The 22,659-nt window shown below is 43.2% G+C and overlaps 1 protein-coding gene across 1 annotated transcript in view; it reads right to left on the bottom strand.

Annotated features, from left to right (window-relative positions):
* Positions 1 to 22,659, bottom strand: part of myo10 (myosin X) — a 59,763-nt gene that overhangs the window by 26,890 nt on the left and 10,214 nt on the right. The window contains exons 3-16 of the mRNA XM_088350592.1: positions 20,532 to 20,661; positions 20,349 to 20,467; positions 18,031 to 18,177; positions 16,873 to 16,973; positions 15,444 to 15,510; positions 15,282 to 15,374; positions 12,462 to 12,530; positions 12,307 to 12,389; positions 9,481 to 9,589; positions 9,292 to 9,372; positions 3,061 to 3,185; positions 2,883 to 2,997; positions 1,303 to 1,409; positions 688 to 882 (exon numbers count right to left, since the gene is read on the bottom strand). Of these exons, the coding sequence (XP_088206718.1) occupies positions 688 to 882; positions 1,303 to 1,409; positions 2,883 to 2,997; positions 3,061 to 3,185; positions 9,292 to 9,372; positions 9,481 to 9,589; positions 12,307 to 12,389; positions 12,462 to 12,530; positions 15,282 to 15,374; positions 15,444 to 15,510; positions 16,873 to 16,973; positions 18,031 to 18,177; positions 20,349 to 20,467; positions 20,532 to 20,655 (1,535 nt within the window). The 5' untranslated portion in view covers positions 20,656 to 20,661. The remainder of the gene's footprint in view (positions 1 to 687; positions 883 to 1,302; positions 1,410 to 2,882; positions 2,998 to 3,060; positions 3,186 to 9,291; positions 9,373 to 9,480; positions 9,590 to 12,306; positions 12,390 to 12,461; positions 12,531 to 15,281; positions 15,375 to 15,443; positions 15,511 to 16,872; positions 16,974 to 18,030; positions 18,178 to 20,348; positions 20,468 to 20,531; positions 20,662 to 22,659) is intronic.

Genomic DNA, 22,659 nt, shown 5'->3' with positions numbered 1-22,659 from the left:
TAGGAAATTTCGGTTCGTTTAACAATTTGCATAATCGGCAGCCGATCGGAATCCTGCATTGAATAACTTTGTGCTTCCGGACTTTCCCGGGCGTTATAAGGTCATGCATTTGCATATCATTTTCCAGTAGATGCAAAGAGAACACAAAAAATGGATGAGTGGTTAGGAATCTAGCCAAAACCTCAGCCCCAGAAGAAATATTCAAAAGAAGCTAACAAAATTAATGTCGCTACAAAACGTAAACGTACATTAAGAGCATCGTGCAAAGAGGAGTTCACGTGGCTTGTTGCAGACGACGCAACGCAAAAATTGCATGAATGAAGGAAGATGAGTAAATACAGGTACATACTGATGGCAGATGGAAAACAGCCATGTCATATCCATGCAGTGAATGTTATAAGTAGTTTTATAATCAACTTAATTTTAAAGTGTTGTTCTGTTATATATTCTGATGATCAATCCTTAATACTTTGCAACAAAGGGTCTTTTTGTGATGAGTCGTCTTGTGTTTCAAGTTGTGAAAAACGGGGCAGGCAACTTTCTGGCTGGGCAGGCAAATTTTCAGAGTTGTCAGCCCTGCTGTCCTTTAACTTTTTCTCATGAGTTTCAGACACTGGTTTAACTTTTGGATTTTCTGAGAAATAATATAGTTAAAGATTTTTGTAATTTCAGCTTATAAAATTGTACCTGTCTTCCATCTCACGCCGGGTTCGGCTGTCCTCCAACATGGCCGCCAGCAGTCTCCGTGCCAGCGCCCCCCGCAGGCGCGTCTGCAGCGTCATCGCGGCCCGCCGCAGCTGCAGGAACTTCCTGCGCCAGTAGGTGGCGCGGTAGTTCTTCTGGATCACCAGCACGCAATAAAGAAGATGGCGGTAGCGTTTCCTGAGTGACAAACAGAATTTAAATACCTTTTAGATCCCAAGAAAATATTGAAATTCAGGACAACTACAGGAGAAGCAATACAGCGTCCCACCTTACAGTTTTCAGGTTACAGGGTGGAATTGTATGTTTTTCTGCCCCTTTTCATGGCATTTTCCCCACAATACCACATTAACAAATATTTATTGTTGGTTTGCATCTCGGCATCATAAAAAAATCCGGTACGATATTGGCTAAAATCACTCCTAGAGTGCCTTTCTCACTCTTTGTTCAGTTCAGAATCTCGCATATCTGGAAAACCAGAGAGCTAAGATCTTGAGATCCACACTTAACAATCCCAAGGCTCTACAGTACATCCAACCGTCTCAATAAATAAAAAGCCTCTTAATCTTATATTTTGACAGGACAAAGAAAAGTGTCAACCTGGCCAGGAAGCCGGCCACGTGTGCCCGAATGATTGTGGCCGCCTGAGTCACTCTGGCCTCTCGCTGCGTCTCCAGACGATGCTCCAGACTTTCCTTCAGGAACACCTGAGAGAAAAAGAAATAATGATGATAAAACATCTTAAAAAGCCGCTTTTGAGAGGATAAAAATCAGTCAATGAAATAAATTCTAAAAATTTGAGAGTCCACTTGTTTTTTTCCCCTTTTCCTCTATTTTTTTTAAGATATACAAAAATAAACAAATGAGAAAACAAACAAAAAACAAGCTCATATGACTGAATTGCAAAACTAAAGTCAATCCCTGATTGTGCACACTTGCGTGTGATAATCGCACATAAATATGGATCCCTGGTTGCATTTACACACGTTTCTTTTCGGCTCTGATTTGAATTCAGCCCATAAAATTGCATAGAATGACGTTGGGAATTTCATTGTTTAACGAATGTGTCAATCAGCATTTATTTGGAGTCATCGATTATTGAACAGAAGGAAGTACTAAAATGTATGTCATTTTGATGAAAAGATCGCCTGCTAACGATGAGATGGAGATGTTGGTACTTCTGTGGATTAAGGGAAAACAATGACATCAATGAGCTGATACAGGAGCACAAGGGGGAGCTTTCAACAGAGTTGCAGGAATTGGAGGCGACGCAACGCACCGCTGTGCAAGACTTCAGAGACGACAAGGAGGAGGACGCACCCATCATTTCATCCGCTAAAATTAAAGACATCTTGGCAAAATTCCATGAAGTCCCGGAATTCACCCAAAAAAGGTTTTGACTGGCCGGGGCTATTTAATTTATTCATTTTTTAAAAAATAATTTGATTTACTAAAAATGAAAAAAATGAAAACAATTTCTTGGAACGGATTAGCAAATTTACATTGAAAAGGCGCCCCTACTTACAAATTTTTCAGGTTACAAATCTATTCCCGGAACGAATTAAATTTGGCTTTATTAATTCGTTCTGCGAATAGCTTCGTAACCTGAGAACTTCGTGAGTAGAGACGCATTTTGAGTGTAAATAGGGTAATCCGTTACAAGCCCCGCAAAACTACAGTATGACATTTTTTTCGGTCATAAAAGACCAGCAGAACATGAAACAAATACATTTTAAAATTATATTGCTGGGCATTAAACATAAAACGAGAGGCACATGATGTAAAAAACGAAAGAAAAAAGTAAAAGATGAAAATACCAATTTACCTTTATGCCTCGTGTTCCTTGAAAAACTGAACCAATGACGCTTGCATTTGCCGGCTTTTGACAATCCGTAAGAAATGCGGGAGGCTGAGGTAGCGAAAGCCCAAAGAGTCAATATCTTCTTTTAGATGAGTCCGTTTCACAAATTCCAAGACTTCATGAAATTTCGCTATAACGTCTTTCATTTAGGCTGTTTGAACTATGGCTGCGACCTTCTTTCTACTATGTTGCCGTAACCCCATCTCGTCCAAATAGCAGCGCATACTAGTGGCCATACTAATGGCAATGTTTTCCCGTTCAGGCCAAATCTGTGTCAGGATTTGGCGGTCCATCCTTCCAAAAATCCAATATAGCTCACCTTGGTCTTGCCAATCTGCCACTGGGTGGCGCCATTGTCGAATTGTCGCAGCAACTCAGCACAGCGCCCCCTGGCGTCGTCCTCCGGCGGCGTATCCTGCATCAAAACTTTGTATCTACGGAAGCACAACAATAAAAAAGCGTGCAGGTGGAAGCGGGGAGGACATTAAAATACGTACCGGCAACAAAAGTCCTGTAGGGGGCGCCGGACGGGGAAACCGGCCCGGCGGATCTTCACCGTCTCCAGCATGCCCGAGTACCGGAGCTGGTTCAGAACCACGGGCGGGTCGAAGCGATCCGGCATCTGCAAAGCGGGAAAACCAAGAGCGGGTCGGAACGTTGGCACATTTTTAAGTGGGGGGTTTGAAGGGGGCGGGGCCTCCCAATGAGAGGTTGCTTTGAATTCAAAGAGCGAAGACCCTGCCCCCATCTGAAGACTTGCACTTCAATGTCAGCCTTCAAAAAGCAGCCCCTCATTTGCATAAGGATCATTTGCATGAAACTCATTTGCATTTGTACATTTTGGTAGCCTCCCTCGTCGTCTACGGCCATGACAATTCATTTCAAACTGATTTTTAACATCTATGACCTGTTAGGTTTTAAATATCAAAATGTACCGTTTACCAAATTGTTCGAATTAGTTATCTGACTCCTTTAACCAAACACCACCTAAATTCACCTAACAACGCGCGCTCGTTTCTTGAGGGAAAAATGATCAAGAGACCGGCATTTCCACACGGGAGCAGATTTAATTTCTTAAACAATTTAACTAAGCGAACTCCATCGAATATGGCCGAATTAGTGTCGCTTGAGTCTCTGTCAAGCCTCCTCTCTCGATCTTCTGCTTCTCTCCTCGGCCCACGTTTTTTCCGCAAGCTGGTGTGCCGGCTCCTCCCATGGGCGTGCCAATGAAAGCCCCCACGTAGGGTCCACCCCCTCGCCTCAATGTCTGGAAAAACTCAAAACAGGAGAGCGTTTCTACGTCATCAGGGCCTTGTTCTCCAAACATCGCCTGCCGTCCACCGTCAGAGTCCCGTTATCAAAATTCCCCAGCCAAAACATTCCACATTCGGAACAGCGTGACCTGCCATTGAACTTCAGCCTACCCGGTGAAAATCTTCATTGCACTCGATAAATGTAACTTGTATTTAATCGTATAAAATCCTTTATAGTAAAATGTATAAAATCCTTCAGACCTCAGAATTTTGAAATTGATTTTCTGGTCACTGTCACAGAATCAGGGATGGAATTTTGACATCAATAGCCATCACTAGCACTGAATTTTGAAATTTGGTCTTGACTTCTAGAACTGCCATTGGCACTAAATTTGAAATTGTTTTTTGACATATATGGCCCCCTCAATTTGACACAGACCACTGACATCTAGATTTTTAATATCCCCCATCTCAGTGATGTTGTCGTGGAGGAGAAGAAGAGCGTTCCAGTGGCAATTTGTAAGGCTCTGAAATCCATGGCCAGGAGGATTACCGTAAAGTGGTTCTGCAAAATTCTGGTGGCCACTGAAGGATTTTAATACAAATTACATTTATTGAGTGCAATGAACATTTTCACTGAGTGGGCTTCAGGTCACGCTGTTCCAAATGCGGAATGTTTTGGCTGGGGAATTTTGATAACAGGACTCTGACGAAGGACGGCAGGCATTGTTTTGATAAACGCTCTGCCGTTTTGAGTTTTTCCAGACATCGAGGCGAGGGGGTGGACCCCAAGTGGGGGCTTCCCTGGCACGCCCATGGGAGGAGCCAGCACACCAGCTTGCAGAAAAACGTGGGCCGAGAGATAAAGCAAGAAGATCGAGAGATGAGGCTTGACAGAGACTCAAGCGACACTAATTCGGTCATATTCGATAGAGTTCACTTACTTAAATTGTTTTAGAAATTAAATCTGTCCCGCGTGTGGAAATGCCGGTCACTTGTCCATCTTTCTCATCAAGAAATGAGCGCGCATTGTTAGGTGAATATAGGTTGTGTTCGAATAATGGAGTTAGATAACTAATTCGAACAATTTGGTAAACGGTATATTTTAATATTTAATTCCTAACACCACACAAAAAATTGATGTTCAGCAACTTTAACTTAAGGGTGTACTCACTTTTGCTACCAGGGGTTTAGCTGCTATTAGCTATATATTACGTTTTATATGGGAACAAAAACCTAACTAGCAGGTAACATGTTTATTTTGCTTTTTTCTACTCAAATTGCTCGTATTGAAACTGTTATGCACTCTACCATAAAGCTTATTTCAGCATAATAAGCTTTATGGTAGAGTGCTTTGATGCATTATATTACGAATGATTATGTTGTATAAAGAAGTTAAGAAAAAAAGGAAGTATATGAGGAGAAAATGAAGACAGGTTTGTGGTGATCCCTTGAATCAGTATATTACCAACAATTAATTAAAGCTGAAAATGAATAATTTGAATAAGAAAATGTATTATTCTACTTCATTCTATTTGCATGTATTTTTGAAATGAACTTTTGACATTTATAAACGTCAATAGCACTGGATTTTAGATAGATTTTTAACGTCTATATCTGTAATTGCATAGTATTTTAAATGGATACTTGACATGTATTGGTGCAATGACTCCGCATCAATTATGGACATTTATTACAGGCCATTCAACAATTAAGGTAGTCTTTCCCAGTGGTAAATTGTAACGGGAAGAACTTCCTGCAACTGAAAATATAAGCTTTGTATCATTTTTACCCAAGACCTATATGGAGAGAGATTTGCCTCAAAAACAAACATATTCTCGATATACTCAAAATCTAAAAATATTTCTTGATAACTGCACACGCAGGATCACGTATTTATATCTTTGATATATTTGTGGCTCGGCAAAATACTTGATTACACCATATTTCTTCTTGTAATGCTACCAAGAGAAAAAATGGGGGATATTGTCTATGAAAGTCCTTAAAAGTGCTTGAACTTGACTGTGAAAATAGTGTCCAAACCCCGATAACACCAATAACTTGGTACTATGACTAACAATATTGTGATGACGAGATAAAACCTAATGTATTTTCACATCTCACCTGTATCCCTTGGGATCTAGTGCAGTGTTTTTCAACCACTGGGTTGCAGCACAGTCGTGTGCCTGTGCGGTCTAGCGAAAGCTACCTTTTATTTGGATTTACTTTTACCAGACTGGTGGTGTCCCGCAGAATTTGAAATAAAAGAAATTTCGCCTTGGCTCAAAAAAAAGCGGTCCCTTTTCAAGGTTTCTTCATTTTCCTCATGTTGAGGTTTTGGAGTTTTTCCTTGCCCTCATGTAGGTTTTAGATCAGGGGATGGTGTATTAATACTCTGTGGTTGGCAATAATAATAATCTGTGATCTGTGCAGCCCTCTGAGACTCTTAGTGATTAAGGGCGTCACAAATAAAGATGACTTGACTTTTCTTCATTTTCCTCAAGTTTTTGAGTTTTTCCTTGCCCTCGTGTAGGTTTTAAATCAGGGGATGGTGTAATTATAATCTGTGGTTTGCAATAATCTGTGGTCTGTGTAGCCCTTTGAGACTCTTTGAGATTAAGGGCGTCACAAATAAACATTATTATGGATAGCTTAAACAAGTTATCGACAGGTTCTCAAGACGCTTGATTGAAGGCAGATTTTCTTCACTTGTGGATTCGGAAAAAGCGTGAGAAAGATTCCCAAATATGGGCAGCTCGTGTGTGGCCACGCCCACAAACCAGAACAATGTGGTCGGCCAGGGGGGATTAAGCGCAGTCGGGTCAAAAGTCTCAGAAGGGGTGCGGGGTTGAAAGGGACTAAAGGGGGCGTGGCTGGCCAGGGATTCCTTGAAGAATGAGGACAAACCTCAAAACAAGTGAACAAGATGGCTGCCGGAAGAAAGACCATCCCGACATCGTCCGATCATCACGTCCTGCTTTCTCCGGGTCAGATGGACCCGGGATTTTCAAAATAAAGGTGGGAACCTGCAAACATTGAGCCTGGGAGCCTTTCGGTGCTCAAATGTTTTTGCGTCGTCAAAAACTGTCGCAATGTGAGCTTAGAATTAAAAACTGATATCAACAATTGGCATTCGCTTCAATAGCAGCCAAAGGAAAACTATGGCCTCTGGGCTGCATACTGTCATGATTGCCGATTGAGCGCAGCTACGGCGGCTTAATTGGCGCCAACACCCCGGACAGCTGATTGGTGGACACTCTCTTTTTGAACCCCCGGCTTCCTCTTAGAAGCCGTCAGATCGCTATGCGAACTGTTGCCTTTAGCTCAGTAAGCCTTTTCGTCCGACTCCATTTCTGCGTGGTGTCCAACTGATGGAATTTAACAAGTTCAAAAATAGGTTGTGCATATCTGTAGAGGAATAATAGTCCGTAGTATGTACTAGTAATTGGTCTGTGCAACCCTTTGTGACTTCTTGTGATCAATGACCAAACAAATAAGCATGACTTTTTTACCATCTTGGTGTCACCTTGTGAACGCCCACACCGCATTTTTAAAAATTCACATTTTAGATAAAAAAAAAATATTTATAATAAATATCAAGAAAAAAACAGTGATTTCGCTACAGGAATTAAATATTGAGAAAAAAAAAGCACTTTCGCGCCCTTTTGCTTTTTGAGATTTTAACATATTTGCTTAAAAAGGCCCTGCAACTAGCTGGCAAGCAGTTCAGGGTGTCCCCTGCCCACTGTCCAAAGATAGCTGGGATGGGCTCTAGCAACCCCGCGACCCTACTGAGAATAAGCAGTGAAAATAATGGAAGGATGGATGATGGATGCTTAAAAAGGGACATCTTATCATCATTTTGCTGTTCATTATTTCAAAACCAGGGCAGCACGGCGGTGCAGTGGTTAGCGCATGTGCGGTACAGTTCTGAGGTCATGAGATCAAACGTCCTGTGTGGAGTTTGCATATTCTCCCTGTGCTTGTGTAGGTTTCCTCCAGGTGCTGTGGTTTTCTCCCACATTCTAAAAACATGCGTGTCAGGTTGATTGGCCGAACCAAATTGTCCCTAGGTGTGAATGAGCAAGCCCTGTGTGCCCTGCGACCAGTTGAGGGTGTCCCCTGCCCACTGCCCAAAGATAGCTGGGATGGGCTCCAGCACCCTCGCAACCCTACTGAGGATAAGCGGTATGGATGGATTTCAAAACCAATTTCATGACATGTAACCAGACACACGGATTCAGACACAAATCTAATTAATCAATGACTATTTCTCCCTCCTTTCTGCAAAATTTTAGAACTCGAGCGAGGTAAAAAAGTATGCCTCCAAGCCCCTAGAAAGAGAATTTATCCTAAAGCAATAGTGCCCTCACCGTACGTCCCGGCCAGCTCAGGAAAAGCCGTCCTACTCGGCAAAGATTCGGCGGCTCTTTTGCGAGCTTGCTAACAAAGGCTCGGAAAGAGAGTTGGGAGGTCTGCGGTTGCCTTGGCAACCGGTACCCCACTGTGGAGGCGCTCACTTGTAGAGCTCCACGTGTGTCTGTATGCAAATGAGCCAGGAGGAGGCGTGGCCAATCCCAGCTCCACACAAAACCACTCTGGCCTTTCCTGGCACTTGGCGTGCGAATGGCGTTAAAACATTGTTGGATTGTCTCGACAGAAAAGTTTGAGAAACCGTAGACGAGAAAAAAAATCTATTTGTGGCCCGCACATTATTTTCAGAAAAAGACACATGAAAGACGTATTTTATTGTGCAAATGAACACTATAATTGCAAGTCAAACTTTGCAAAAAGATATAGATAAAAAAGTAAGGCCAAGTGTTGGACTATCCGATTCAAAAATTTGGCAAGAGTGGCTTGGCCAGCAGCGAAAAAATATTTGTTTATTGATTGATTACAGTATTTTCTAAACTATAAAGCGCATGAAAGTCAAATTACTTTAAGAGCTAAGGTTGCGTCAAAAAAAAAAAAACACTTTTGTCGGTCCATCTGCAAATCTCCGTTTTTACCTGGCAAGCCCTTTTTCGCCTGTCCTGTGTTTTTGCTTTCTCCCGCTACGATCTGTTTGATCTCGACCACGTCTGTTCTCCCGTCCCGAATAACGATCCGTTTTTTATCTCGACCACGTCTACTCTCCTCTCCTGTCTTATGACTTACGTTTTTGCTCTTCTATCCCGGCTACTGACCCGTTTTTTCCGTTCCCGACACCGCCATTGCTCGCCACGGAAGTCCCACTTCCGCGTTCAGCGCGACCTGCTTCCCGTGTCCAGCAATCCCCGGATTGTGGGGGCAACCCTTTCCCTTTCTTCTAATAAAACTTGTGAGAAACGTTACGCGAGTGGGTTCTGTTTCCGTTCTGGTCCTGACAGACACTCCTATTATTGAAGTTCAACGGACTGGATTTAACATCCTTACAGTAAAAAAGGCTTTCCATACATGTGACTTTACACGGTTGGTGGGGTTCGTCGGACTCACCTTGTGCGTGTTGGGCTTGATGCAACGGATGAAGAAAGGGTTGGAGGTGCTGAGTGTCGCCATCAGGGAGTGCAAAGAGTCCTGCAAGACCACGCAATGAACTGAAATCTTCCCGTTTTTTCTGCTTAATTAGCTTACAGCAAAATCGGATTCCTATAAACAAAGCGCAGAGACATCAAGACGCGGTACCTTAAAGTGTGAGCTGACGGTGGGCCGGCGATGCTTGCAGCTGCTCTTTAGCGTGTCCTGCTGGTTACGGCTCGACACGTGCTCGAAAAGCTCGTACACAAAATCGGACCTGACGGATGAGAAATCGTTTTACGCCAAATCAAAAAATATTTCAACTCGCTTCAAAGGGGGGGAAAATTGCTTTTTCAAGAAATACATTTAGGAAAATGAGGTACTTTTTAGATTTTGGAAGCGCAAAAAAAAACCAGGATAATTATTTAAACTACAAAGTTTAGTAACTTTTTTGAAGCTAATGGCTACTTTCTTTTCACGTAGGGTTAAGAGTTTGATATGCATTTCTGAACAACTTATCGTGTTTTTACTAAGTTAGTCAAGTCAAGTCATGTTTATTTGTATAGCCCTTCATCACAAAGAGTCTCAAAGGGCTGCACAGACCACAGATTATTGCAAACCACAGACTATTATGACACCATCCCCTGATCTAAAACCTACATAAGGGCAAGGAAAAACTCAAAAACCCCAAGTCAAGTCATGTTTATTTGTTTGGCCCTTAATCACAAGGAGTCTCAAAGGGCTGCAGAGATCAAAGACTATTGCAAACTACAGACTATTATGACACCATCCCCTGATATAAAACCTACATGAGGGCAAGGGAAAAACTCAAAAACCTCAACATGAGGAAAATGAAGAAACCTTGAGAAGGGACCGCAAGTGAGGTCATCCCCCTTCCAGGATGACCAGGCTGCAATGGATGTTGCAATAACAAATAATTCACAGATATTGTCAACATAAAATATAGGTTATTCATATGCTATAGAGTAGAGTTGTGTTTTAAACCTAGATTTGAACAGTTCCACTGAGGTTTCAGATCGAATCTCAGGGGGAAGAGCATTCCAAAGTTGTTGCTATGTTACTACTATGATATTGCCAGAGGCGTGTTCAGGAGAGTGAGTGATTGCTATCGCGAGCTATCGCTAGCTTCTGAACGGCCAGTGATTATTGAGCGCTCGCGTGCCCGAGTAATCACGGGAGAAAGACCGCTTACTTTGATTTCCAACATGGCGTCGACAGTGCAGAAGATGGAGGATCTCACCCTGACGAGTGCTGTTGGCGATGTAATATATCGTCTTACATTGCCTGGTAATGTTTGTGAACAATGCAAGACAGGTATGACCCTTCCACTGCGTTTAGGATAACCTTAACTGTGTCAATATGCGAACTGTCGCTCATATCAGCCAACTCGCTCAAAGCAAGCTGTAGAACGAAATCCATTGTACTGTCGTCGGCCATTTTGGATCAGTAAGGCAATCACAGTGAGCGATTACAAAACGTTCAGCAGTGCGCGGCAAGCGATTATCAAGAGACTACATGTCTGATCACTCTCCTGAACACGCCTCTGGTTGCCATTATTAGGATCTAAAGCAGGTGTGGCCAATAAGAATGCGGATCTTTGCATCATCATATTTTCTCTTTGCCTTGTTTCAGGTTTAGGTTTTTTTTTTTTGTGTATTGAGGGTGGACACTTTCCTTGAAATCAACACAAGAACAATACCTGTTGTATTGTAAGGAGAGGAATGTGTTATGGGAAATAATATGTTTTTAATTGTGTGTGTCTTTGTGTCATGGCAGGTCAGTGCGTGGTGTGGCTCTTTGACTCTCACAGTTGAAAATTTCGGCTCTTTGTGTCAAACTTGTTCGCCACCCCTGATCTACAGCATATGTCTTGTATAGTGGCACTTGGTGACCATTTATATAATATGGAAGAATTGATCATGCATTGAAATACACTAGTCGTCTCAATGATTTCTCACTTTTCCTAATAAATCACAAAGATCCGTTACTGGTGAGCTATTTTCATATTTTCATTGAATATGCCTGGAGAAATAAGAAAGAAAGGGAGGAAAAAGTGGAGAGCAATGAAGAAAAATTGAAAAGAAAAAAAGAGAAATCAGAAAGAGAGAAAGAAGGAAAGAAAGACAAAAAGGAATGGTAAAAAGAAATGGAGACAGAACGAGAGAGAGAAAGAAGGGGGAATGAAAGGAGGGAAGAAAAGAAGGAACGAGCTAAAAAAAGAAAAAAAAAAAAAAAAAAAAAAAACGAAAGGGGAAGAGAAAGAGGCAAAACTTGACAATGAAAAAGAGGAAAAAATGGAAAAGTGATACTGAGAGGAAACAAAGAGAAAGAAAGAGAAAGGAGAAGAGATAGAAAGAAAGTAGTGGAGGAAAGAAAGAAACGAAGGAAAAACAAAAAAGGTGGAAAGAGAGAAATAAAAAGAAAGACAATGAGAAATAGGGAGAAAAAGAGAAAATTGAAGGGAAGAAAGTGAGAGATAAACAAGACTGACTGAAAAAGAATGATAGGCAACAAAGAAAGAGAGAAAGAAAGTTAGAGAAAGAAGTGAGGCAAAGAAAAAAGAGAAAAAAATGAAAAGAGAGACAGTGAAAGACAGAAAAAGAAAGACATGGAATGACAGAGAAATAGAGACAGAAAAAAAGATAAATAAACGGAGCAAAAGTCAAAGAAAAGAAGAGAAAGACAGAGAGAATGACAAATAAAAAGGGAAATGGTAGATGGAGAAAAAAGACACGGATAAAGAGAGAGAAAGGGAGAAAGAAAATGAGAAAAACAAGGATTTAGCAATCCCAATTCCTAGAAAAGCCATAAAACCCATCACTGGTGAACTTTTTACAAAACTGGTTGGTGGGCTACTCAGGGGCTCTTAGGGGGCTATCTGGTGCCCGCGGGCACCATGTTTGTGACCACCTCAATTTATCTAAAAAAAAAAATGGAATACCAAACGGGAGCAGAAATTCTGTGAAGACGCACCTGCTGTCCCTGAGCATCTCCAGAACGTCGTCCCTGAAGGTGTCCCGGTTCTTCTCTAGCGTCCCCCTCACGTCGTAGACCACCTGCGGGGGGCGGCAGTGAGCCACAGTGAGCAATGAACCGTCCGATGGCGGTTGAAGAAGAAGGCAACTCACCTCTCCGGCGTAATGTTTGACTCCGAAAGAGTGAACGGCCACGCGAGGTTTCACGTAAAAGGTGTTCTTCTGCAGGGGGAGGGGAAAACAGTGTCGAAGCAAAGTCAGAAAAAAGAAACGGCAGGAATCCGTACAGTACAGACAAAATAATGTCCAGTTTTTTTATTGTACCTTCTATTTTTTATATCAATCTCTGTCTGAGTTGAATTGACTGAGGCAATTGAGTAGGCAATTGTTGCTAGCCTTTTCTTTGTATTTTTCGACGGGTGTCTTGCATTTGGTATAGTATTGTTTGGATAGCTTCCGTTAGCTTCCGGGCTAACGAAGGCTTCCAGTTTTGTTTGGTCCAGGTTAGCTTCGTTAGCAGTCGGCTAGCCAGCTAGCCTCCTCGCTTATTGTTTTTTCCTAGTGTTTGTTGCCGCGGCCGTTTTTCTGTTGTTGGCTCCAGGTTATCGTGGCTGCTTACGGCATGCTTTTGGTTGGCCATCCTCCCGTTTTTCTAACCCATTTAGCCCTCTCTAGCAGCCGGCTAGCCTGCCATTTTCCGTCTGGTTTAGCCTGTTAGAGATTCAGATTCAGATCTACTTTATTGTCATTCTAGTACACGTGTATACAGAACGAAATGTCGATACATCTGACCAGCACAGTTTCCTCGAATGTACAGATATAAGTAAAAGTTGTATTGTATTATGGCTACGTATATTATTTTACCATACCATAGTGCCGATAGTGCAAGAGGAGTAGCTAACCAGATGTGCAAAATGGGCATTCAGGTTAACAAGTCAGGTAAACAGTAACATTAACACTGTAACAGTAACGCTGTAAGTACAATAGTGCAGAGAGCAAATGTGCAAGGAGTGGCAAGCTATAAAGAACTGCCAGTAGTGCAAAAAGTCAGATTAGCAGCCGTTAAGATTTAGGTTAACTATATGTTAGATTGACCATTTAACAGTCTAATGGCCAGGGGGACTAGACTACTGCGGAACCTGGTGGTCCTGCACCGCACACTGCAGTACCTCTTCCCAGAGGCTAGCAGAGTGAACAGTCCATGATGGGGGTGAGAGGGGTCCCCGGTAATGTTTTTAGCATGGGATAGGCAGTGCTTCTGGCCAATGTCCTGAATGGAGGGAAGTGTAGTCCCGATTATTTTCTCTGCTGTCCTCGTTACCCTCCTCACACTACCCCAGTCGGTAGCGCTGCAGCCTCCACACCACACAGAGATACAGCTGGTCAGGATACTCTCTATGGTGCCCCTGTAGAATGTGATGAGGGAGGGTGGGGGCAGGTGGGCTCTCCTCATCCTCCGCAGGAAGTACAGGCGCTGCTGTGCCCTCTTAACCAGTGATGCAGTGTTCACGGACCAGGTGAGTTTGTTTGTAATGTGCACCCCTAGGAACTTGATACTGCTGACAACCTCCACAGCCTTGTTGTTGATGCAAAGTGGGGCATGGTTGGGCTGGTTTTTCCTAAAGTCGACAATGATCTCTTTAGTTTTGTCAACATTCAGGACCAGGCTGTTGTCCCTGCACCAGGCCACCAACTGCTCCACCTCCTCTCTGTAGGCCAGGTCGTTGTCGTCCCTGATGAGGCCCACCACTGTTGTGTCGTCAGCATACTTCACGATGTGGTTTGTGGCGGACCTAGGGACGCAGTCGTGTGTCATCAAGGTGAACAGCAAGGGGCTCAGGACACATCCTTGGGGGGAGCCCGTGCTGAGGTAGATGACATCTGAGATGTTCTGACCTATCCGCACTGATTGGGGTCTGTCACTGAGGAAGTCCAGCAGCCAGTTCCGCAGGGGGGTGTTGAAACCCAGGAGTCTCATTTTGTCTACCAGATGTTGTGGGATGATGGTGTTGAATGCTGAACTGAAGTCCAGGAACAGCATCCGCACATGGGTGTTCTTCTCCTCTAGGTGTGTCAGGCTCAGGTGAAGCGCAGAGGAGATGGCATCCCTGGTGGAGCGGTTTGTCCGGTAGGCAAACTGAAAGGGGTCGAATGAGGAGGGGAGACTGGAGGTGATGTGCCCTTTAACCAGTCTCTCAAAGCACTTCATTATGATAGGAGTCAGTGCAACGGGCCGGTAATCGTTGAATGATAAGATCTGGGGTTTCTTTGGCACAGGGATGATGTTGGCAATTTTGAAGCATGATGGTACTTTGGCTTGGTCTAACGAGGTGTTGAAAATGTCTGTTAGTACACAAGCCAGCTGATCGGCGCACTCCCTAAGTACCAGCCCTCTATGTGTTATTTTTGCCAGTTCGCCCCACTTTGGCTGCTCGCCACGTACAATTGTTGCACCCATCTGCGACACAACTCGTAGGAATTCTACAGAAAAACGACCAAAACCCGGTGTGCTTCACATGACGTCACAGCTCAGGAAGTCAAAGTCGAGACAAATTGCATTATTTCGGAAAATAATTGGAATATACCGATGACATTTAATAATGTAATTATGTAAAAACCATGTACCATTTTATCACATTTTGTATGTTTTAGAATTTGGGAATCCCTTTAAGAAACAGAAAATGCAACATTGTTTTAGAAAAAAAATGAATAACTAAAATAAAATAGATGTCATGGGTTTATTTATTTAATCAATGAAAAGTTTTGTTTTGAATGACTAAATAAACATGATTTTCTATCTTCAAATGTTTTTTGACATTCAGGCTCATCGTGGTAATGATATTAAAGACACATTTTTGGGTGCGTGGCGCCATTTTTGTTATTGATGATTTTGATTTATAATTAAATTGTTCATATTTGTATTACTTGTAATAATTATATTATTGCAAAGAGTAAGGGGGTGGGCATCCTCACCCCGTGCTGAGCGTGCAGTTTCTCCAGCAGGGTGTCGTCCGTGGCCCGGGGAAAATGGCTTTCCTCGTTGATCAGCGCCAGGAGGCCCAGTTTCTAACAAACACAAACGTGTCAGCGTCCTGCTCGCCCTTCAAAGTAAAAGCAAAAAAAGCCATGGCTCACCTTCTCGATCAAGTCCAGACACTCGCTGTTGTCCGTCCAGTCGATGTTGCTCCACGCCAGGCCTTCTCTGGTAGATGGAAAAAAACATCGGCGCTCGATTGCATCAAAAAGCAAGGAGAATAAAATACGACATTCAGAAAAGACTTTAATCAGGCATGCACAAGGACTGTACTTCCTAAATTCATTCAATACGAGGACTGTGCAACCAGGGGGGAAAAACATTGGACCGTGTGTACAGTAACATCAAACATGCGTGCAGCTTCCCCCCTCCCCCCACCTAGCTGGATCCGGCCATCTCTGTCTGTCCCTCAACCCCTCCGGAGAAAAACAAAGCCTGCAACAGGGAAAATACAAACATCTTCTTTGCTCCTTTATCTTCTCTGTGACACTGGAGTGCCACGTCCAACTTCGTTGTCACAATATGTTCAACCCCTTTTGTAACAATGACAATAAAGGTATATTCTATTCTATTCTTTTTCTTCAACACACTGTTATCCCTCGCTCCTTTTGCGGCCTCACTGCATTGCAGCTGGGAAAATATTCTCCGCTGCAGGCAGGGATCAGGTTTTGTCTACCAAAAAGTGGGCTGGAATCCATTATCCCCAGTCTCATACTGCCGCGAGCGTTAACTGGCAGAAGACCCTTTCGTTGGGAGTGGTGCCGTTCTGGACCGCCTAAAAGAAAATGAGCCGTTTTGGGTTGGGATCCATTATCCCCAGTCAACTATCTCTGGAAGCAGGGGCTGGCAGAGCTCATTCTTTTCAGTTCAAGCTGCTGAAGCTGTCATGATTACTGATGCGAGGCACCTGAGCCTGCTCCTTTGGCACCAACTGCCTCGGACGCTGATTGGCTCCCTGTCACTTTTTATACCCCCGTCTTCTTGTCACCGGTTGTCAGTCCATCTGCGAACCTCAGCTACGCTAGGCAAGCCTTCCGACCCCGACTCTCTCCTGTTCCGATTCCTGTTCTGATTCCCGGCTCCGAACCTGAACTTGACTACGATTTTGCTCCTCCGTCCCGGCCACAGATCTGTTTTTTCCCGCTCTCGACACTGCCATTGCTCGCCACGGAAGTACCACTTCTGTGTCTGAGCAACCTGCTCCCCGCGACTAGCGATCTATGGATCGTATCCTTTCCCTTCTTCCAGATAAAACTAAGAGAAACACATGCAAGTGGGTCCTGTCTTTGTTCTGGTCCTGACAGAAGCATGCCCTTCTGGCCAGCCTAAAACGGTTGTGGCCACGATCCATTACGATCCATTACTCTTACTGGCATACTGCTGCTACCAGGGACTAGATTTTTGCACATCAAGAGGCGTTCTTGTCCCCGCGAACAGCGATAAAGGGGTAGCATGAATCAGATGCTGCAAACTGTCATGTCATGTTTATTTGTTTGGCCCTTAATCTCAAGAAGTCTCAAAGACTCTTACTTGTTGTACTCGAGTTGCTCCAGGGAGAAGATGTGCTTGTTGAAATATTCTTGCAGTTTCTCGTTAGCGTAGTTGATGTTGAACTGCTCAAAGTGGTTGACCTGAAACAGACACAAAAATAAATATCTCTTTTTGGTTCCTTGACAGGCCTGAGCCAAGAAGAAATTGCCATCTCTAACAAATGAAGAATCCAAACATGCCGATGCTTTTCAAAAGACTTTTACTTTGAAATCACTTTAAGCGTCTTTTCACGTCAAGACAAAATTCCTTAGATACTTAGTTCCTTTGAATGTCATGAAACTTGGCGTACTTGAATGATTGGATAAAACAAAATCTAAAATTTGAGGTCAATCAGAGCAGAAATATCCCACAAAAAAGGCTCTATCTCAGGAACATACTGGGTCAATAATGTCATGAATGGAAATCAGGAATTGATAACAAATGTACAAAAACAATGTACGTGACGAGATTGGACGTGGCAAATCTATTATACACTTTGAAGTGGCAGGACCAGAACGGAAACAGGACCCAATCGCGTAACGTTTATTGAGATAGAGAGGAAGGGCATCGCCCGCGATCCGGTGCTTGCTAGACACGGGTAGCAAGTCGCTCTCGCAATACGGAAGTGGATCTTTCGTAGCGGGCGATGGCGGTGTCAGGGACAGAAAAACAGGTCAATAGCCGGGACAGGAGAGCAATTGGAAACGAGTCGTAAGCCAGCACGGGGGAGTAGACATAGTCAGGATCAAAAATGGGTCGTAAGCCGGGACGGGAGATTAGATGTGATCGGTATCATAACAGGTCGTAGCCGGAGACGAAAGGGAGCAAAAAACGGGACAGGTAGGAGTCAGGGTCGATAAAAGAGATAAAATACAGAAAAAAAAGGTTTCAGTTCTTTGACCTGCTGACTAAGATCAAGACTCTAAATTTGCCCTTATGGATCATGTCATCCTTCTGATGAGTACTTAAACCTTAAATTTGACTTTATAGCCCCCTACCCCCAAAAAGTCATGATATATTGTCTCCTACATGTTTTTGAAAATGATGATACATGCATTTGACTCTAGTAAGTCTACTTTCCCCCCTCATCCTGTAGCAATGTTTAAAAAACTGGATAATTTTATGGAACCCTCAAGAAAGACACGCGTTTGTTCCCACCTGGAAGTTCTCGAATCCGAAGATGTCCAGAATGCTGATGGACTTGAAGTCGTCTTTGCCTCGGATACGAGCGTTGAGTTTACGGATGATCCAGTTGAAGCACTGAGAATAAAGCGCCATGGCCATAGAATCCCGAGAATCGACCGCCTTCCGCGCAAAAAGAAAAAACAAAATCATCATTTGTGGCAGGTAAAGTAGAGCTCGGGATACAGCGTCCCCGCTTTATGACAATTTCAGAATAAGATGATTTTTCTGTCCCTTTTTACGGCATTTCCTTCATGATACAAGGTCAAAAACCTCCCAAATTCAAAGGATGCGGTCTTTGTGCGTATGACGAGTTCCATCTCTAAAAAATGCCTATTTGCGATTGGTTTGCGTCACAGCTTCATTCAAATCCTGATATGCTATTGGCTGAACAACTTCCCACAATGCATTTTGCTCTCTTTGTTCAATTCAGAATCCCTTGTAACACCAAAAGTCAAGTCAGGTCAAGTCATGTTTATTTGTGACGCCTTTAATCACGAGGAGTCCCAAGGGGCTGCACAGACCACAGATTATTCCAAACTACAGACTATTATGACACCATCCCCTGATCTAAAACCGGCATGAGGGCAAGGAAAAACTCAAAAACCTCAAGTCAAGTCCAGTCCTGTTATTTCTGACGCCCTAAAATCACAAAGACACCCTTTATAACAACGAGTCACTTAAGGGCTGCACAGACAACAGATTATTGCAAATCACAGACCATTATTACACATCCCCCTGATTTAAAACCGACATGAGGGGAAGAAAAGCCTCAAAAACCTCAAGTCATGTTAATTTGTGACACCCTTAATCACAAGGAGTCCCAAAGGGCCGCACAGCCCACAGATTATTGCAAACCACAGACCATTATGACACCATCCCCTGATCTAAAACCTACATGAGGGCAAGGAAAAACTCAAATCTTCAAGTCATGTCCAGTCCTGTTATTTCTGATGCCCTGAAATTACAAAGACTTCCTTTATCAAAACGAGTCGCTTAAGGGCTGCACAGACCACAGATTATTGCAAATCACAGACCATTATTACACCACCCCCTGATCTAAAACTGACATGAGGGCAAGGAAAAACTCAAAAACCTCAAGTCATGTTAATTTGTGATGCCCTTAATCACAAGGAGTCCCAAAGGGCTGCGCAGACCACAGATTATTGCAAACCACAGACTATTATGACACCATGCCCTGATCTAAAACCTACATGAGGGCAAGGAAAAACCCCAAAACCTCAAGACGAGGAAAATGAAGAAACCTTGAGAAGGGACCGTACATGAGGTCATTCCCCTTCCAGGATGACCAGGCCACAATGGATGTTGTAATAACAATTAGTACACAGATATCATCAACAGTTCCAACACGTTTTCATGGCTAAATGCAAGCACTTTCAAGGCCAATTTTTCCAGTACCTTCAAAGGAAGAAATCCAGCGCCCATCAAAACAACATTTGTATTTGTTACCTTCGATGACTACACTTGCTACCAGCACATACTTTATACTAGTTTGAGCTGTTCCTATTAATGATCTACGATCTTGTTGTGTCATTGGGCTGCTATAAACTGACATGAATTCTGCCATTCTGCTTCAACAATACATGTGCGGCTCGGGTACATCACACTTGTTTACAAACACGGAGAGGCCTCAATAAGTGTTGGGTAATAATAAAGTTCTACACAGAAGACAAAAAAAAGAAAGTAGTGCATTTACACAAAACAGAAAAGTTATCTAAATTTGGACTCATTATAATGATATTGATTGCTCTAACGGCGCGGTGTATAGCGCGTGTGCCGGACAGTTCTGAGGTCATGGGTTCAACTCTAGCTACCAACCTTCCTGTGCGGAGTTTGCATGTTCTCCCCATGCTTGCGTGGGTTTCCTCCGGGCATTCCAGTTTCCTCCCACATTCCAAAGACATGCATGTCAGGTTAATTGGCCGGTCTAAATTGTCCTTAGGTGTGAACGAGCGAGCTAATTGTCTGTCCCTGCGACTGGCTGGCAAAAGCTGGGATGGGCTCCAGCACCCCCGCGACCCTACTGAGGATAAGCGGTGCAGATAATGGATGGATGATTGCTCTAAATTGCGACAACCATGGAAACTAAGCCTGCGATGATGGAGAAATATGAAGAAGGCGCGTGCATTGCCAGTCTCGCTAATTTTCCATGGCTAAAACCAAACGACAGTATCCTGAGACTCTTCTGCGCTTCCTGAAATTTCGCTTTCTAGCGGTTGAACGGGTCCGAGAAACACATCAAGTTTTTTTTTCTTTTTATGGGCGATGCTGACCTGCTCAACAGTGAGGGGTGTGGAGATCTCCTCCCCCCTGAGGATCATGGAGCGATGGGTGAGAACCTCGGCCAGCTGATCCGGGTTGAGGCCCAGGAGCTCGGCCGTGTGACTCAGAGCTGTCGATCGAAGACGGGTCAGGCCAATCGCGAACGGGATCGGTTTGGAGGGGGAGGAGCCTACCTGACTTGGAGGCGATCTGCGCCCCCGCCGCCGTGATGAAATCGATATTTCCGGCGTGCAGAACCCCCGCCAGCAAGCGAAGGATCTGATCCACGTTCTCCTCCGTGAACTGCATGGTCCGCATGGCGTTCTGCAGAAGAAAACAAAAATCAGATTTTCTTTAAATGTGTTTTTTGATAGTTCCTATTATAGTGGAATAAAAGTAGAAACATCTGGAAGGTGCGTAACTGACAGGACTTTGGCTGGGTCAGGGAGAGTCCAACTATCTGCTTAAGTGATAAGAATTTGGCTGGGTCAGGGCAACTCCAACTATTACTGGGAAATTGTTTAATTCCGGAAAATCGAGCGCCCGGCTAGAGAAAATCAACACGTCATCGCTGACCGAACACACTATAAATGCCACTGTCGCCCGGACAACTCGGGGAACACGACTGAATGTTTGGATGAAATAAACAAGGTGTCCCCTCTCATTTCGATTATCTCTGCTCCTTTGTGTATGTTTTGGGGCGGGGCCGATATACGTACTGCTCCGAAACTATCACATAATCTCCATCCGGCAGGGCGGCCATACTGGATGGGTGTTAGTTTACCTTGAGACTCAAAATATGGCGATCAAAGCTCTAGTTTGGCTGTTGCGAAACGTTGCTGGAGAAGTCCCGAAAACAAATGTTCACTGATGTACTGATGACCTCCACTCACCGGAAAAGGGTGGATACTTTTAGGCCGGGCTTTCTTTGGAGCTCATTTTGGCTGGGAAACTGCGCAAATTTTTTAAGTTTTATGGCGCGCCCTCTCTATCACCAAAGCGAAGGTTCTCACTCTGGCTTCCACTCACCAGGTAACAGTACTAAAGTAACAGTAAAGACCCCCCAAAAAATGCCATACCACATTCCTCTTTCATTTGAACATCAAACAAAATAAGTGTAGATCAGTGAGAACATTAAACCGTATTTTATGGACCCCTCCAATATGGCCGACTGTTTATATTTGGGTATGCATGTGACATCACGCGAAAACAATCATTTCAGTCCCTCAACTACTCTCTTAGAATAGTCTTTATTGTCGTTGATATCAACGATCTGACACGTTGTATAAAACGAGATGAGAAATGGTACTTCAGAGTAAAACGTGGAATAAAGACTTTGAAGAGAAAAAAAGAGAAACAGCCTTCAGAATAAAAAAATATTACGACATAGTGCTTAAAAAACTGTTCTAATAATAATGCAAAGAAAAAGAATAAAGCATTGTAACAATAGTGCAATAAAAATATGTGTAATAAGATTAAGCAGCAAAACAATATACTTGACAAGCTATACATTTTCACAGTTTCATTTAGCGGAAAAAAAAAAAGTTCGCAGATATGTTTTCAACATTTTGTGCGTTTGTTTAAGGTGGTGATGGCCCTGGGAAAGAAGCCATCTTTGAGTCTGTTCGTCCTAGTTTCTAGGTACCTGTAGGTCCTACGTAGCAATAGCTCTGTTACGGTATTACAAGCCGGCAATGTTTTCTAGACTGGACAGAGAGCAGCTGATTATCTTTTGGGCTGTGTTGATTACTCTCTGTATGTTTTACAAACATCATAAACAACAACAAAAACGTTGAAATCAAATACAACATTTCTCTGTTCATTTTCCTGACATTGACTTTGTTATTTGGCTCAACGTCACCCTTAATGTGCTAAAATGTGCTTTGTCCCGGTCCGGAGCCTTTGCTCTGAAAATGCTGGTCTATTAGTGATCCCAAGATCCAAGAAGAAATCGTCTGGTTCCAGAGCCTTCTCCTTTGGGGCCCCGGTGCAGTGGAATGCTCTTCCCCCTGAGATTCGATCTGCAACCTCAGTGGAAATGTTTAAATCTAAACTTAAAACACACTTCTATTCTATAGCATATGAATAACCTATATTTTATGTTGACAATATTTGTGTATTGTTTGCCCTCATGTAGGTTTTAGATCAGGGGATGCTGTCATAATAGTCTGTGGTTTGCAATAATCTGTGGTCTGTGCAGCCCTTTGAGACTTTTAGATTAAGGGTGTCACAAATAAACATGACTGGTGTAACAGAGATGAAATTTGTTTTGAATGTTTTTTTGAATTCTCACAAAATCTGTGTTTTTGTTGTATTACTGTT

Source organism: Urocampus carinirostris, chromosome 1, assembly GCF_059441175.1.
Source record: "Urocampus carinirostris isolate Australia breed hairy pipefish chromosome 1, RoL_Ucar_1.0, whole genome shotgun sequence".
NCBI classification, from domain to species: Eukaryota; Metazoa; Chordata; class Actinopteri; order Syngnathiformes; family Syngnathidae; genus Urocampus; species Urocampus carinirostris.
The sequence above is the reverse complement of the archived record's forward strand: the minus strand, read 5'-3'. Positions and strand labels throughout refer to the sequence as shown.